The sequence below is a fragment of the Rhinatrema bivittatum genome, chromosome 10, assembly GCF_901001135.1.
Source record: "Rhinatrema bivittatum chromosome 10, aRhiBiv1.1, whole genome shotgun sequence".
Lineage (NCBI taxonomy): Eukaryota > Metazoa > Chordata > Amphibia > Gymnophiona > Rhinatrematidae > Rhinatrema > Rhinatrema bivittatum.
The window spans coordinates 26425127-26441089 of record NC_042624.1 but is presented as its reverse complement, the minus strand read 5'-3'; the positions used below and the strand labels follow the sequence as shown (position 1 = coordinate 26441089).

General features: G+C 45.8%; 1 protein-coding gene across 8 annotated transcripts in view; it reads right to left on the bottom strand.

Moving 5' to 3' along the window:
- Positions 1-15963, bottom strand: part of PRRC2C (proline rich coiled-coil 2C) — a 419385-nt gene that overhangs the window by 153441 nt on the left and 249981 nt on the right. For all 8 annotated transcript variants that reach the window (XM_029618671.1, XM_029618666.1, XM_029618669.1 and 5 more), the window contains 3 exons: positions 8193-8347; positions 7452-7779; positions 6788-6861 (listed from right to left, as the gene is read on the bottom strand). In XM_029618671.1, the coding sequence (XP_029474531.1) occupies positions 6788-6861; positions 7452-7779; positions 8193-8347 (557 nt within the window). The remainder of the gene's footprint in view (positions 1-6787; positions 6862-7451; positions 7780-8192; positions 8348-15963) is intronic.

Here is a 15963-nt window from a genome sequence, read left to right as displayed (position 1 = left end):
AGCTGAGGCGTTCCCCAACGAGCACAGATGAGATCCCAAGCATCCAGGGACATTTCCCACTCCCCCAGGTCCAACTGCTGTCAGCTGAGCTAGTCCACTTGGACGTTGTCCACACCTGCAACGTGAGATGCAGCAATGCCCTAGAGATGGAATTCTGCCTACTCGAACAAAGCTGAGCCTCCCGAGCGGGACTCCTGGTTCCCCCCTGGCGGTTGATGTAGGCCACAGTCATCGTGTTGTCCGAAAACTCTCTCAACATTCGACCGCAGACCAACGGGAGAAACTCCTGGAGGGCTCTTTGCACTGCTTGCGTCTCCAACCAGTTGATGGATCACAACTGCTCCAAGACCAACCAGAGGCCTTGTGCTGTTCTGTACAGGCATACCGCCCCTCAGCCCAGAGACTGGCATCCATGGTCACCACCACCCAATCCAGGACTTTGAGGGCACTCCCTTCTCCAGATTGTTCCATGTCATCCACCACGTCAGACTGGACCTGGCTTCCCTTGGAAGGGGCAGAGGAAGAAAATACTGCTCTGAAAACAGACTCCATCAGCGTAACAAAGCCTTTGCAGGGGACGCATATGCACAAACGCCCAAGGAACCAGCTCAAACGTCGAGGCGATCGACCCCAGGACCTGCATATAGTCCAAGACTTTGGGAACAGGAAGGCGCAACAACCGAGCCACCTGAGTTGGGAGCTTGGCCACCCTGTCAGCAGTGAGAAACACCCTTCATCTTGAGGGTCGAATCGGGCTCCCAAGTATTCCAGGACCTGAGAAGGCATCAAGTGACTCTTTGGCAAGTTTATGATCCAACCCAGCAACTCCACAAGAATCCGAACACGAAGAACTGACTGCGAGCACTCCTCCAGTGACTTTGCCCTGGTAAGCCAGTCATCCAGATACGGGTGTACCAGGATCCTGTCCTGCCTTAGCACTGCCGTGACGACAACCATCACCTTTGTAAAGGTACGAGGAGCCGTGGCGAGTCCAAATGGAAGGGCCTGAAACTGGAAATGCTGGCCCAGCACTTTGAAGCGAAGAAACTTCTGATGGTCCTGCCGAATGGGGATGTGGAGATAGGCCTCGATGAGATCCAGGGACGCCAAGAACTCCCCCTTCCGGAACACCGCTATCACTGTCTGCATCGTCTCCATCCAGAATCGTGGCACCTTTAAACTCCTGTTGACCTTTTGGAGGTCTAGGATTGGTCAAAAAGTTCCTTCTTTCTTTGGGACCACGAAATAGAAGGAATACCTCCCTTGTTCCTGCTCCGAAATCAGGACTGGGATCACGGCTTGCAGACTTAATAATCTTTGGAGCGTCTCCTCGATGGCCCCCCTGCTTGCTTCGGGAAAGACAGCGCGACTCTAGAAAAATAGATCTGAGAGGCTGAGAAAACTAAGGCGTAACCTTCCCTGACGACCTGTAGAACCCACTGGTCGGAGGTGAGCTTGGTCCACTCTTCGTAAAACAGCCCCGAGGCTGAACCACCCTCCCCTGGTCCACCTCCCCCGAGGGAGGACCAGGCCGAGGCCCTCCCCTTTCACTGCCGACTGAGGGGATCTCCGTGCTCTTGAAGGCTTGCCAGAAGCCCCCTCTCCCCCCTCTGCACAGTCGGTGCAAAGGGAGAGGGGATTGAGACAAGCAGACCATGCTCCACAGGCCAGACAGGCCTCCACCAGCGGCCTGTCAATCATCAGGCCTGCAAATGGAACTCCGCATGCCGAAATCACGGGCGGGGGGGGGGGGGGGGGGGGGAAACACATACACGACTCACCACGTGGCCGCCGAAGCAGGACAGCAGAGCGCAGTGTCGCACTAGTTCCCGCCGGCGCGAAAGAAAAAAGTGCTGCTGCCGTGGGAAACGCTCAAGGGCAATGGGGAGGCCAATTTCCCCCCACCCAGAGGCACTCTCCCACCATTGGCGAGCCGCTTCTCCTCCCCTACTAAGGCTGACTCTTCCCGGGCTGACCCCCTGACGATCCCGCCAAGAAGCCTGGCTCTTAGGCAGCTCAGACCCACTGCCTGAGCTGCTGCTGCTTCTCCTCTTTTTTGTTTTGTTTTTTAAAAGGGGAAGCTCAAGCAGCCCAAAATCACCCAGGGAATAAATAAAATAGCCCCCCAAAGGGGGATACACTATCCTGAGTCCCAAGGGTTGGAGGGGAGGCTTCGGGCCCCGACTGAGGGAACCAGTCCCCTGGTTTTCAGTGGACCCAGGGTTGCAGGCTATAACCAGCAGCCAGGGGTATCCAACCCACCCGTTTGCCTGACTCAACCCGAGGGGATGGCCTTCTACAGGAACCTGACACCTCAGGGAGCAGAAAAAGGGAAAACCTCCAAACCGAAGATCAGTCAAGACTGCAGGTAACACTACCACCATCTGCTGGAGGCAGAGAAATACTGAGGGACTGCAGGTGGCACACTCTGTTAAGTAGCAGTGCCCAAAGTTTTATTCTCTGCCTCCATCTGCTGGTAGAAATGAATAAAACCCGCTTGTCTGGGCTGATCTGGGTATGTTCAGGAACTTGTTTATTTCCTTCATATATAAAATGGAATAATGACTTGTACCTTCCTGCTTCTTAGGAACTGGAACTACAGTTTTAAGTCAATCAGCTGTTGTCATGTGGTTTTTACAGCTGCTTTTTCTCTGCAGATTTTCATGGGAAAACCCGAAAAGCGCTTTTAGGTGACCAGAAAAATTCCCAGGCATAGCTGTCTCTCTCTCACCACCTCCAGCACCCACTGGTTTGAGGTGATATGGATCCACCCTTGATAAAATTGAGATAGATGTTCGCCTATCTCTGATAGCAGAAGATGGACCCCCAAAACGTCATTGCAAAGAATGGGAAGCTCCAGAACCAGAGTTGCCATTCCTACCAGTCTTCTTTGACTGACGGGACTTATTAGTTGGGTTTTTTCCCTTACAAAACATTTCTTTCCCAGATTCCTCAGGATGCAATGCACAGAGGAACCTGGAAAGCAAATATGGCACAGAGGAACCTGGAAAGCAAATATGGTACTCGGTCCTTTATGGCTCCACTGAGGGCGTGAGGAGGATACTATTACCCTAGGAGCTGCCCACAAGAGAAAAATAATCATGAGGGCACCTCCTATACAGACTACATTGGAACCGGGGAGCATGGGAAATGCTCCTGCAACCATCTGACTCTCCACTGAGTCAAAGAGGAAGCAGTCTCCCTGAAGAAGCATATATGGAGGAATTTTGGTTCCAGTTGAAACCCTGAGAACTCAAAACCTCCCTACCAGTCTTGTAGCTTGCTGCTGAGGGCATCAAAACTTCTCACAATCTTAGCCTCTTGGGAACACCCACATAGGGCCATTACATTCCAAACTGCTACAAGGTAGCAGACCCTTAGCAATATTAAAAAAGAAAAAAAAAAAAAAGTTAACTTTAGGACAAGCAAACTGTTAGGACCCAGGCAACTTAGGACCCCATGCTTTTCGTCCCGAGTATCGGGGTGCCAGGGACAATCCCTCCCAAGTCATCTATACCCAGAGCAGTCAAACCTGGAGAGAACATGTACACAGAGCTCTCAAAATGGAACCCGTGACCAGAATCAGTCTGTTCACAGCAGCAGTGGAGGTGTGATTTTATCTGTCTACGGCAACAGCCTGAACACAAACATCAGGAAACACAAGCTGCAACCTAGAAAGGTACTTCATTTAGAACAGGGCCAACCAATCTAAGCCCCACGAGACTGAGCACAGGGCCTTTTGACCCTGTCTCACTCTCCCATATCTCAAGATGACCGCTGTTTCAACCTATGAGTGAAACTCCCGGTGGGAACAGAAAGACAACAAGGCTTGTCCCCCTTGTAACAATGCTTAAAAATGCCTCTCTCCTTGTTAATTTTAAGGCTTAAAAACAGTGCAGCAATAACCATAATGGTTTCCAGAGCAGTGCTGGCACGTCCCACAGGTGCAGTCAGGCACTAACATTTTCCCACACTCTCTGAGAGGCTCTGATCCCGGCAACTTATGTTACTATGTTCGTACGGAGATCTTCCCATGGGTGCCTATAGTGCAAATCATCTGGCTAATAAGGTTCCTTGCCATACTTGTGAACTTGCACATGTCAGGAGACAGCCAATTGTTTCAGTTAGTAAAGCTACAACCATCTGCAGTTATGCTATGCTGCCCTGCTGCCACCACCAGAGCAATTCCCCACAGAATTAACTCTCTCCACCACTGGGACACTTAATATGCTTGGAGACCCCGCCCAGAATTTCAGCACGTGTCCTCAATGGCCCTACACCAAACAAGTCGTCTACTTTTTTTTTTTTAAAGACAGAAATCCAGCTGATGGCAGAACCAGCCTAAAAAAGGATAACTGCCCTATTTTCTTAGCCATCGATAACTGTCCCAGCATCCACAATGAAGAGGCAGAAGAAAGATGGAGAGGGTGGGCTGGGGATGAGAGGCCACTGCAGGTCCCCAGAGGTGCTCTACTAAGAGAGGAGACCTGCAGCTATCACTTCAGGAGCTGCCAAACTCCATGTCTGATCAGGCCAGGCTCAACAGGAGCTGCCCACCATATTTTTCCTGTTCATCCAACCTAAATGGGCCTTAGCTTTCAGTCATAAGAAGCCCGTCCACCATCTGCTGGAGATGGAGAAAACTGGCAGGCTGATGTTGGTGCAGTACTATATAAGGATGTCATCAGCTAGTCAGTTTGTCTCCATCTCCATCTGCTGGTTGGAGTGCATAACCCACTTGTGTGGACAGGCCTACCTGAATTCAAAGGAATATGGATTTTTTTTCTGCTGTGATTTCAACTGCTTAAGTTAAGGAAATAGTCCGCTTTGTTAGCTTACATCCACATATGGCGGGTGTTTGAGATGTCCTGTGAAGCTACATCAGAGTCCCCCCCGGACGGCCACGGTTCCAGGTATTTTGGTCTTTCTTCAGGAAGGTTTGGACAAAGGACTTGCCCTGCATTCTTTGAAAGTACAAGTAGTGGCTATTTCATGTTACCAAGGAAGGTTGGGTGGCGTTTCTATAGGACCCATCCAGAGGTTTCTCAGTTTCTTAGGGGTGTCAAAAGGTTGCAGCCTCCTTTTTGGCCCATTGTTCCACCTTGGGACCTTAATTTCTTTTTGATGGCTCTGATGGGAGCTTCTTTTGAATCTTTGAGACAGATTTCTTTAAGGGATCTGTCATTCCTAGTGGCTATTTGTTCTGCTCAGTGTTTGAATTCCTTTCCTGTATGGGTGATCCTGATTCAGTGCTGGTGAATCTGTGCACAGACATCTTGGCGCCAGCAAATCTGTGCCTCAGTGTTTCAGCATCAGGGATTCTGAGCACTGATGTTTCAGTGCATTGATGCTTTGGCACTGCTGCTGTCATGTGCTGATGATCTGGTGCCAGGACTGCTTCCTAGCTCCAATATTTCAACTCAGACTCTCTTTAGTGCAGACATTTCATGGCTACAATCTGGTCCAGCACTTTGGTTCTTAGGTGTGACGATGATTCTTGGCTTTCCTGACCTGGAACTTTTTTTTCTGCTAGGCTTGGATTTGGTATCTCTCAATGAGCTTGGAAGCTTGTATTAAAGTTGGAGCTTTATATAAAATTAGCATCCTTGGGGACATCAGTCTGCAGGTGCCAAAATTAAATAAGTCTTGATCTGGTCCTAAGTGTTTTAGACAAAGAATGCAAATTTAGTATAGACATTTTATGTCCACGCTGCTGGTATTTTTTTTTTAAACGGGCTCTTTCCTTTCTTTTCAATGTTTATCAATGATTCTGAGAGAGAGACAATTTATGACAGTTTGCTGAAGCAGATGAAAATAAACTTAGGAGCCACGCATGTGGGGGGACACTAATGCAGGAATGTACACAAATGCACAGAAAACAAATAACTTTCTGGGCTTTGAGAGAAAAAAAAATCACTTGACTTTGCACTGGATAAATCACGATCTGTATGGCTATTTGTTGTGCTTGTCCAAGGAGAAAGAGGCAAAATTGCTCCTGTATAAGTCCTTGGTGAGACCCCATTTGGAATGTTTTGCATCTGTCCATAGAATGGCTACTAAAATGGTCAGAGGGACAGTGTTAAAGATCTATACATATATACCCTAGAGGAAAAATGGGATAGGGGACATATGATGAGACATTTAAAATATCTCCAAGATTTCCATGCACAGGAGGAAAGCTTCTTTCAATAGAAAGAAGGCTCTAGAATAAGGGTTAATGGATGAGGCTGAAAGGACAGATTACGGAAATATTTCTTTACAGAATGTAGTGGTTGCATGGAACAGTCTCCCCACGGAGGTCTTCTGCAATGTATGTTCCATCCTACATTTTATATATATATATATATATATATATATATATATATATATATATATATATATATATATATATATCCTACATATATACATATATATACATATATATGTATATATATGTATACATATATATATATATATATATATATATATATCCTACATATATACATATATATACATATATCTCATAATTAAGATGTAAATGTTATATTATATGTAAATTGTATACTACTAACTTGTTACTCTCTGAGTTGTTCTCACATTTTTATGTACTTACTTTTCAAGTTTAATCTCTGTTACATGTATGAATTTGTTACAATGTAAACCGGGGTGAAGGCTTTTGGCTATACTTCGGTATATAAAAGAATTTAAATAAATAAATACATACATACATTAAACCATCAATAATAAACTTTTTTCTGGCTATGCACCCCAAATGCATGCTTTTTTAAGGTGCTCTATTTAGACTTACCTCAGTAGTCACAGATCCAAAGGCAGAGAGTGGCTTGTTCCATGCACTGACCGGCGGAGGGCTGATGGGTCCCACTGAAGATCAGGACAAATGCAAAATACAATAAGAACACACAGGAAAAATGTACTGCACAGCAGCTTAACTTTGAGATACTAAAGGGCTATTTGACGTATACACAGGCATGAAAACAGCAAATTCTAATCAGCTTCCTCAAAATAATGTGTCCAGCTCATTACTCACTTCCTCTTGGGATCATCACCTAGATATTCTTATTAACTGAAAACTTGAATAAGAAAGTATGGAATTTTTTCTCATTTTTAATTTCTTCTGCTAAGGGTTTGCTGACATGAGCAATTTTGGTTTTTTCTTCTTCCTGTGTTTCAGATAATGAACATTTCTATCAAGTCGGCCATAAGATACCACAATGGCTTGTACCTTTCTACATGTGGTTGCATAACTAGACGGACAGTATGAAAAGTTCCATTATCTCCCTAGTAGACGATGTTCATAACTCAGCTCATAACTGTACATCTGAGCTCCTTACAGGACACGTCAGCAATCCATAATGTCATATCTTATTTGGGGGAATAATTCAGTGAAACTCAACCCCCTTTACCCTTTTCCTCTAAAACAGAAGGCAAATGCCCAAGGAGCATGCACTTACACTTCTTGGAGATGTCACTGAGAACTGCAGGGGGTGCCATCTTGTTTTCCCATAATTCAGTTCCCAGGCTGCTCTGGGGCGGTGGGGTTTGCAATGCTTTGCTTGTGCCGGAATACTCTGTACTACTGCTGGTCACAGCTGTTGGGACTGGCTGTGGCTGTGGTTGTGGCTGTGGCTGGCTGGGGGTCTGGGCTGAGGGTTGGGATGGAATTTGAGCCTGAGCCTGCTGGGCTGCTGCCTGTTGCTGCTGCTGTTTCTTTGCAAACCTTGGAGGAAGCTTGGAATTCTGACCTCTTCCCTTTTCACTTGAACCCTTTTTATTCCAGCCCTTAAATATGAGGAAAAAAAATATAATCATGAATTATTAGGTCAAGTAGTACAGACTATTTTATCTTGGTTTTATTCTGAAAATGTAATACAGGAAAAGCAAAAAAAAAAGTGTTTAGAAACTACTTATGAATGGTACTTTTTTTCCAGATTGTGTACAGTAAGAGCAATTTGTTCAGATTATCATCTGTGGCTCAAGGTGGTGCTTTTTTTTTTTTTAAAGCATGTCTCTCCTCACTTATTGGAACAAGTACAGCTGGCAACACATCACCAACATATGACTAAGGGGATAAGGCAACTCTCCCAGAAGCTGTACACATAATGGAGTCCTTCAACGATATAGGATGCATCTCCAACAAACCACCATAGGGTTGTGTAATTGCGACATGCATCATTACTGCATTTGCTACAAACCTGCACACTTTGCTCTTCCTTCTTCCTGCGCTCTTCATCTTGCAGTCGCTTCTGCTGCTTCTTGGACACCACCTCCGTAAAGCCATCGTCATTCAGATTAGACTGGGTGTCTTCAGTCGTTGTCACTTCTGGATGGTCATCGATTATTACAACACCTACAAGTTCAAACCAAGGTTGTGAGCTGTACTGTCTTTGTAAACTTCTGACGATGCTGTTAGTAGGTGGTGGTGATTTCCTTTTTTTTTTAATACTAGTCTGACTCAATATTAGTGTAAACATTATAAAGGTTATACTAACCAGATAAAAGAAAAAATGCGTCATACCTTTCAAATCACATTGTTTGTAAACCTTGTCAGATAACTTAAGCTCTGCTCTAAAACTATTTTAAGAAAAACTTTTTTCAGGAGATTAACACTGAAAAGCTCCTTCTATGAAGGGCACTTAGAGCACCTAGAAAACAAAGCCTGTTTCCTAGGGTTCAGGTCCTATTTGGGGGTTTTGAAATCAGGCTCAGGTCCCGAAAAATCCAAAAGGTTATAAGAAAACACTTGATTTTAAAGGTAATGGCAAGATATTCTTGCTTTTAAACCCTTCCCTTCATTTGACCTGAAAAGGCATTCTCTTCAAATAATCCAGAATGCTAGCAGACCAATAGAAATATTACGAACCAGATTTACTGGCATGTAAATGCAGGGAGAAGTCAAGTTGCTGATCTATAAATAAGTGTTCTCTGAAAATAGGGAAATGGGAGACATCGGCACTTGGCACCAAACACTTTCAGAGCTTTTAAGGAAATTGGAGAAATTACTTTCCTGATCATTTTCTTTCCTCAATGTAGACAGATGGGACTCAGGACCAATGGATTATGTGCTCTCCTGCTAGCAGATGGACACGGAGTCAGGTTTCAAAGCTGACGTCACCTTAGATTTTCCTCTTCAGTGACTTCAGCCATTCAGTATTCTCTTCAAAAGCCATTGTGGACAGATTATTGAAAAACAATTAAAATTTGATTACAACTTGATAAACTTGATTAAACAGATGATTCAACCAAACATAAGCGCTGAATCCCAGCAATATTATAGATGCCCTGGATCTTGGGATAGGGTGACAGCATACCCGTAACCTCTTGGAATAGAGATTCACCTCACAGGCGATTCCTTGGCACGTTCATGGGCAGCTGTGGGCAGGATGCTGAGACCATCTGTCTACACTAAGGAAAACGAATTTATCAGGAAAGTAATTTCTCCATTTCCTAGCGTGTAGCCAAATGGACGCAGGACCAATGGGATGTCCAAAAGCTACTCCCGAACAGGGCGGGAGGCAGCCTGCGGTCTGGTTAGCACTGTCCTCGCAAAGGTTGCGTCCTCTCGGGCTTGGATGTCCAAGCAATAGAACTTGGAGGTGGTGTGCAAGGAAGAACTCGCTGCTGCTAGGCAGATGTCGACGGGAGATAGTAGCTTAGCTTCCACCCAGGATACTGCCTGGGCCCTAGTACAATTAGCTTTAACCTGAAAGGGTAAGGGCTTCCCTGCCTCTACATAAGCTCCTGTGATCACTTCCTTGATCCAGCGAGCTATGGTAGCTCACGAAGCTGCTTTGCCTTGTTTCCTTCCACCGTGAAGAACAGGCAGTCCATCTTGCGCACCAGTTCTGAGATTTCCAGATACCGTACTAAAAACGGTAGTAGGCTTAAGTGGCATAGGAGGCAGTAGTCTTCCTTGTCCTTATGTCTATCTAGGGAAGGTAAGGAAATGGATTATTCAAGTGAAACTCAGACTACCTTTGGCAAGAAGGAACAGTGCGAAGCTGTAGCGTTCCTGGAGTCAACCGGAGGAATGGCTCCTGACAGGACAGTGCGTGTAGTTCAGAGATGTGGCGAGCTGAGCATTATCGCCACCAAGAATACAGTCTTCATTGTTAACAGGCGTAGGAACAGGCTGCACAGTGACTGAAAGGAAGGCCCTGCTAAAAAGTCCAATACAAGATTGAGATTCCATACGGGGACTGGAAACCATAAGGGTGGTCGGAGGTGTTTAACCTCTTTTAGAAAAAAGGGCCAAGTCTGAATGTGCTGACAGACGGGCTTTGTTCACCTCGCCTCTGAAACAGGAGAGGGCTTCTACCTGGACCTTCAAGGAGTTGAGGGACGACTCTTAGTTCAGGGTGTCCTGTAAAAATTCCAGAACCATGGGGATTTTGTTCGTCCGAGGGGGCACCCAGTGTTCCTCGCACAAGGCCTCAAATTCTCCAGATCCGCACGTATGCCAAGGACTCAAGAACTTCCGCACATGGTGGCAATTACCGCCACTAAATATCCACGCTTTATCAGGCGAGCCCTCTCAAGGGCCAGACCTTAAGACAAAACAGTTGGGTCCTTGTGAATGATTGGACCTTGTTGGAGTAGGTCCCTGTGCAGAGGGAGGCATAGGGGGCTCTTCACCAGAAGCCTCCCCATGTCTGCATACCACGGGCATCTGGGCCAATTTGGGACCACTAGAAGGACTAATCCTCTGTGGCGTTTGATCTTGTGAATGACCTTGCCCAGTAGATGTCACAGAGTGAAGGTGTACAGTAAGTCTTCCTCTGGCCAGGTCTGGACAAGGGCATTGATTCCTTGGGAATTCTGATCTCTTCTACGACTGAAGAATTGGAAAACCTTCACATTGTGAGATGCGGCCAGTAGGTCGATGGATGGGAGGCCCCAGATATCTATCAGGAGCTGGAAAGCTCTGGCTGACAATGCCCATTCTCCTGGATCCAGACTCTCCCCCTGCTGAGAAAGCCTGCTTTGATGTTGACTTCTCCTGCAACATGGGAGGCCGAGATCCTCTAGATTTAACTCTGCCCATTCCGTGAGGAGATCTATTTCCAGAGACACTTGCAGGCTTTTTGGTTCCTCCTTGGCGGTTGATGTAGGCTACTGTTGTGTTGTCCAACATCACGCGAACCGCCTAGCCCTAAGTCTGTGGCTGAATTGTAGAAACGCTAATCTGACAGCTCGGGCTTCCAGGAAGTTTATGTTCCTGTGTGCCTCTTCCTTGGTCCAGTGCCCCTGGGTTGTCAATTCCTGATAGTGAGCAACCTACCCTCGGTGGCTCGCCTCCGTCGTGAGGACTAGCCAGTTTGGTGGGGACGGGCTTGCACTCTTGCTTAGATGAACTTCCTGTAGCCACCACTGGAGCAGAATCGAGCTAGTGGGTTCCAACGTGACAGCAGGGAGTGTTGGAGCAGACGTATGTGTGCCTCGCCCACAGTACAACCTCCAGGGTTGATGCTATCAGACCGAGGACCCGGAGATAGCTCCACACCCTGAGGCGCATTATGTTCATCAACTGACGCTCTTGGCTCATCAGTTTCCTTATACTCGAAGGTGGGAGGAAGACTTTGTCCTGCTTGGTGTTGAATCGGACTCCCAGATACTCTAAGGACTGAGAGGGCTTGAGGCTGCTTTTTTCCATGTTCACGACCCAACCAATTTCCTGGAGCATGGACGTGACCCTGCTGGTCACCTGGAGGCTTTCTTCCAATGACTTCACCCGGATCAGCCAGTTGTCCAAGTAAGGGTGCACCAGGAACTCTTCTTTCCTCGGCGCAGTCACCACGACCACCATCATTTTGGAAAATGTTCTGGGGGCGGTGGCCAGACCGAAGGGCAATGCCCAGAAATGATAATAGCAGCCCAGTATCGCAAAACGTAGGAAACTCTGGTGGTCTTGTCAGATTGGAATATGAAGGTAGGCCTTCGAGAGGTCCAGGAAGGTTAAGAACTCTCCCGTTTGTATGGCCATGATGGAGCGAAGAGTTTCCATGCAGAAATGAATTATCTGCAGATGACTTTTGATGCTCTTTGAGGTCTAAGATGTGGAGAAAGGAACCCTCCTTCTTGAGTACGAAACAAATGGAATAACACCCCGCATTTTCCTGGAGTGTAGGTACTGGGATTATAGCCCTCAAATTGAGGAGCCTTATCAAGGTAGATTCCACTGCCAGTTTCTTGTGCTGGGAATGGCAAGGTGACACCATGAACATGTCCTGAGGAATGCTGTGAAATTCCAGAGCGTATCCTTCTAGTATGATATCCAGTACACATTTGTCCGACGTGATCTCGATTCACTTCTGACAGAAGAGGGATAAGTTGACCCCCTATCTCCTTGTCCCGTGGATGGTTGGCAAAACTTCATTGGGAAGTTTGGGGAGAACCAGAGCTCGAACCAGTCCCTCTTTTTTGGTCGTCGGCTCTGAAAGGGCTTGAAACCTTCTCGAGGGTCGAGATGTCTGAAATGGCGAGTTTCTTTAGGGCCGAAAGCACTGGGAGCCCCTGGTCCGACCCCTCATAGGCGAGGGGCGCTGCGACCTCTTATCATCATCTTCCGGTAGCTGAGGAACTGGAGATTCATCCCACTTATTTATTTAAAAAAATTTATATACCGTTCGAATTTACATCACAATGGTTTACAAAACTACATCAGAAGCAAAGATACAATGTAATTATAATAAAATCATACAATTGGTATTAAAAATTACACATCAAGTAGTTCAAAAATAGGTAAAGCTAACTAAAAAGAGAGTGTGTTAAAATCCGGATAAAAGGAATATATACAGTTTCCGGAGGCTAGATGTTAATATCCTTCCTTGGTTTGGTCTGAATAGGCTAGCTCAAAGAGCCATGTCTTAAGATCTTTCTTGAATTTTTTTTGTCTGTCTGTAGTCATAAGTCTACTGGCATAGTGTTCCAAAGCATAGGCCCTGCAATCGAGATAGCTCTCTCTCTGACCTGTGACAAATGTGCTGTATTTACTGTCTGGATTTGTAATAGGCCTTTGTTCGCTGATCTTAGAGATCTTTGTGCGGTGTGTAAGCGAATAGAAAAATTGAACCAATCAGTTCTATGTCCATGGATTGCATTGGTATAATGCAACATGTTTTGTACCAAATTCTCTGTATAATGGGGAGCCAGTGTAGATTTATCAATATCAGAGTGATGTGTTCTCTTTTTTTTTTTTTTTACTGTCAGTTAGGACTCTGGCTGCCGAGTTCTGCAACACCTAAAGTGGACGTATTGTGGAAAGTGGAAGACCTAATAGCAAAGCATTACAGTAGTCTAAGAATGAGAAAATAAAGGATTGAAGGACTGAGAGGAAGTCGTTAAATTCTAGTAGAGGTTTTAGGCGTCTGAGCACGAGGAACTTGTAGTATCCTTCTTTTAGTTCAATTGAAATGTGCTTTTTGAAATTCAGTTCACAATCAATGATTATTCCACGGTCTCTGACTGTTTCAGCTAGTTTTAGTTTGATATTGTTTGGAAGATTTAGAATATTGTTTGGTTCGTTTTTTGGTTTTCTGCCTAGCAATATTATTTCATTTTTTTCCATATTTAGTACAAGCTTCATGTGACCCAGGAGTTGCTTAATTGTTGTTAGGTACATGGTAATCAGTTTGAATGTTTGGTCTAATGTGTCAGTGGCTAACTTTTCCAATTCGCTTCCAAATAGGAGGGATCCTTTAAAGGGCATCTTTGTGAGGTTTGCCTTAGAGGTCGCGTCCGCTGTCCAGTTTCATAGCCATAGTTGTCTTCTGGCCGCAACCATTGTGTTCACTCTTCTGGTCGAGGTACGAACTTGGTCAGAGCTCGCATCTGCTAGAAGGCCACGGCAGGTTCCATCGCCTCTCTGGAATGCGCCCCCCTGAGAGAGAGAAGGAGAGAGAGAGAGAGAGAAGCAGTGCACGAGTGAACTACCAGGGCACAACAGGAAGCAATCTGTAGTGTCATTGCTGTTATGTCAAAGGCTTGCTTAAGGATGGACTCCAACTGCCTATCGTGTTCATCCTTCAAGGCCGCTCCTCCCTCTACTGGGATAGTTGTTCACTTCGAAACGGCACAGACCAGGACGTCTACTTTTGGGAAATGCACACGTTCTCTGGCCATAGTCCAGAGGGTACAGGGCCTCCAATACCCAACCTCCTTTAAAACTGGCTTCCGGGGCATCCCATTCCTGCTCACTCAACTCCTGGATGGCTTCCAGCATCGGGAAATAGCAGGAGACTTTCCATAGACACATCAGGATGGGATTCTTCTTTGCTTCAGAAATAGGGTCCGTATCGGGAACTCCCAGAGTTTTCAGAGTCTGGGAGACCAGAGCCAACAATGGAAAAACCGTAACATCGTCTGGTATGGCTCCAAGCCTGGAGGGATTTCCCCATCCTCCAATGAGTCTGCATCTCCATCATCCATGGTGTCTGTGTCCCTGTCAGGGATACCCCCTAGTGAGGGGAGGCATGTCCCGAGGCATGCTGATAGGGCGAGGCCTTCCCGGCTGGGGCTTGGTCCGGGCAGCGGCAGTAGCTGACTGTGCCTGAACGAAGGCTTGAAGGCCTTGAAAGAATTCTACCCAAGAAAAGGCCATCAGTTCCATACCTAGCCCAGGAGGAACTGGGTTAGGTGCTGCTGAATTGCCCTCTCCTGAGGTAGACGCAGCCCTGGGATTAATCAAAGCCGGAGTGCTGGCAAATAATGTTGTGGCTGACCCATCTTCGGAATGGGAGGGACCACACTTGGAGAAGTTCTGGGAATTCAACCCTCCCTGGGCCTCCTCACATTTATTTATTTATTTTATTTTAAATCTTTTCTATACCGTCGCTAGGTTATATACCATTGCAACAGTTTACATATAGGCACATAAATGAATGTAGGTGAGGGCGTACAATAGTACATTCTAACAAGGGCCGTTCAAGGTTCAGTTACAATATATCATTAAAGACAATCAATTGTTTAGTGAAGTAGTTCATGACCAAATATACCAGTAAGGTACTGTTCACGGGGAAAATTCACTATTCATATCGTTACAATTATGTTTATAGTGATGTAGAGTTTGTAGACCACTCTACTGTGCACCAGCGTTCTTCTGCCTATTCCTGTATATTTTAAAAAGCCATGTTTTTAAACTTTTCTTGAATGTTTTGAGATCTCTTTGTAATCTGATCTCTAGAGGCACTGTGTTCCAAAGTATGGGGCCTGCTAGTGATAAGGCCCTTTCTCTCACTTAGGTTAGTCTTGCCGTTTTTACTGAAGGAATGGTTACGAGTGCTTTATTTGCTGATCGAAGGTTTCTGTGTGGGACGTGTACTCGTAATGCTGTGTTTAACCAGTCTGATTTATCATGTTTATATGTATGGTACATAGGGTTTTGTATTTAATTCTGTATTTGATGGGTAACCAATGTAATTCCACCAGGGTTTCAGTTATATGGTCTCTCCTCCGGTTAGTATTCTAGCTGCTGTGTTTTGAAGTATTTGAAGTGGTCTTAATGTTGTGTTCGGGAGTCCTAGTAGAAGGGCATTACAGTAGTCTGTGCTGGAGAAAACTAGTGCCTGTAGAACTGTTCGGAAATTAGTGTTAGTAGTGGTTTTAGTTTCCTGAGCACCATGAGTTTAGGATAGCCTTCCTTTACTTTCAGTGATATGCGCTGTTTTAGATTGATTTCAGCAATTGATTACATTGATTTCAGCAATTGATTACATTGCTGACAGGAAGGATTCCAGGTCAGATTGTGTAGCCCTAATATGGCAGGCAGCATAAAGTGTCGCTTGTGCTTCTTTGCTGCTGGAGCCATAGTCAATTGTAACTTGTGCGTTCAGCCGGCTAGCACTTGGACTCAAGCACGCACAAATCCGCCCAGATGCGCTCAAGTATAAGCGCCCTTATGTGCAAATGTATGCATTCGGTTGTGAGCAAGCATATATGTGCACTTATGCGCGCAGTTGTGTATGCTGG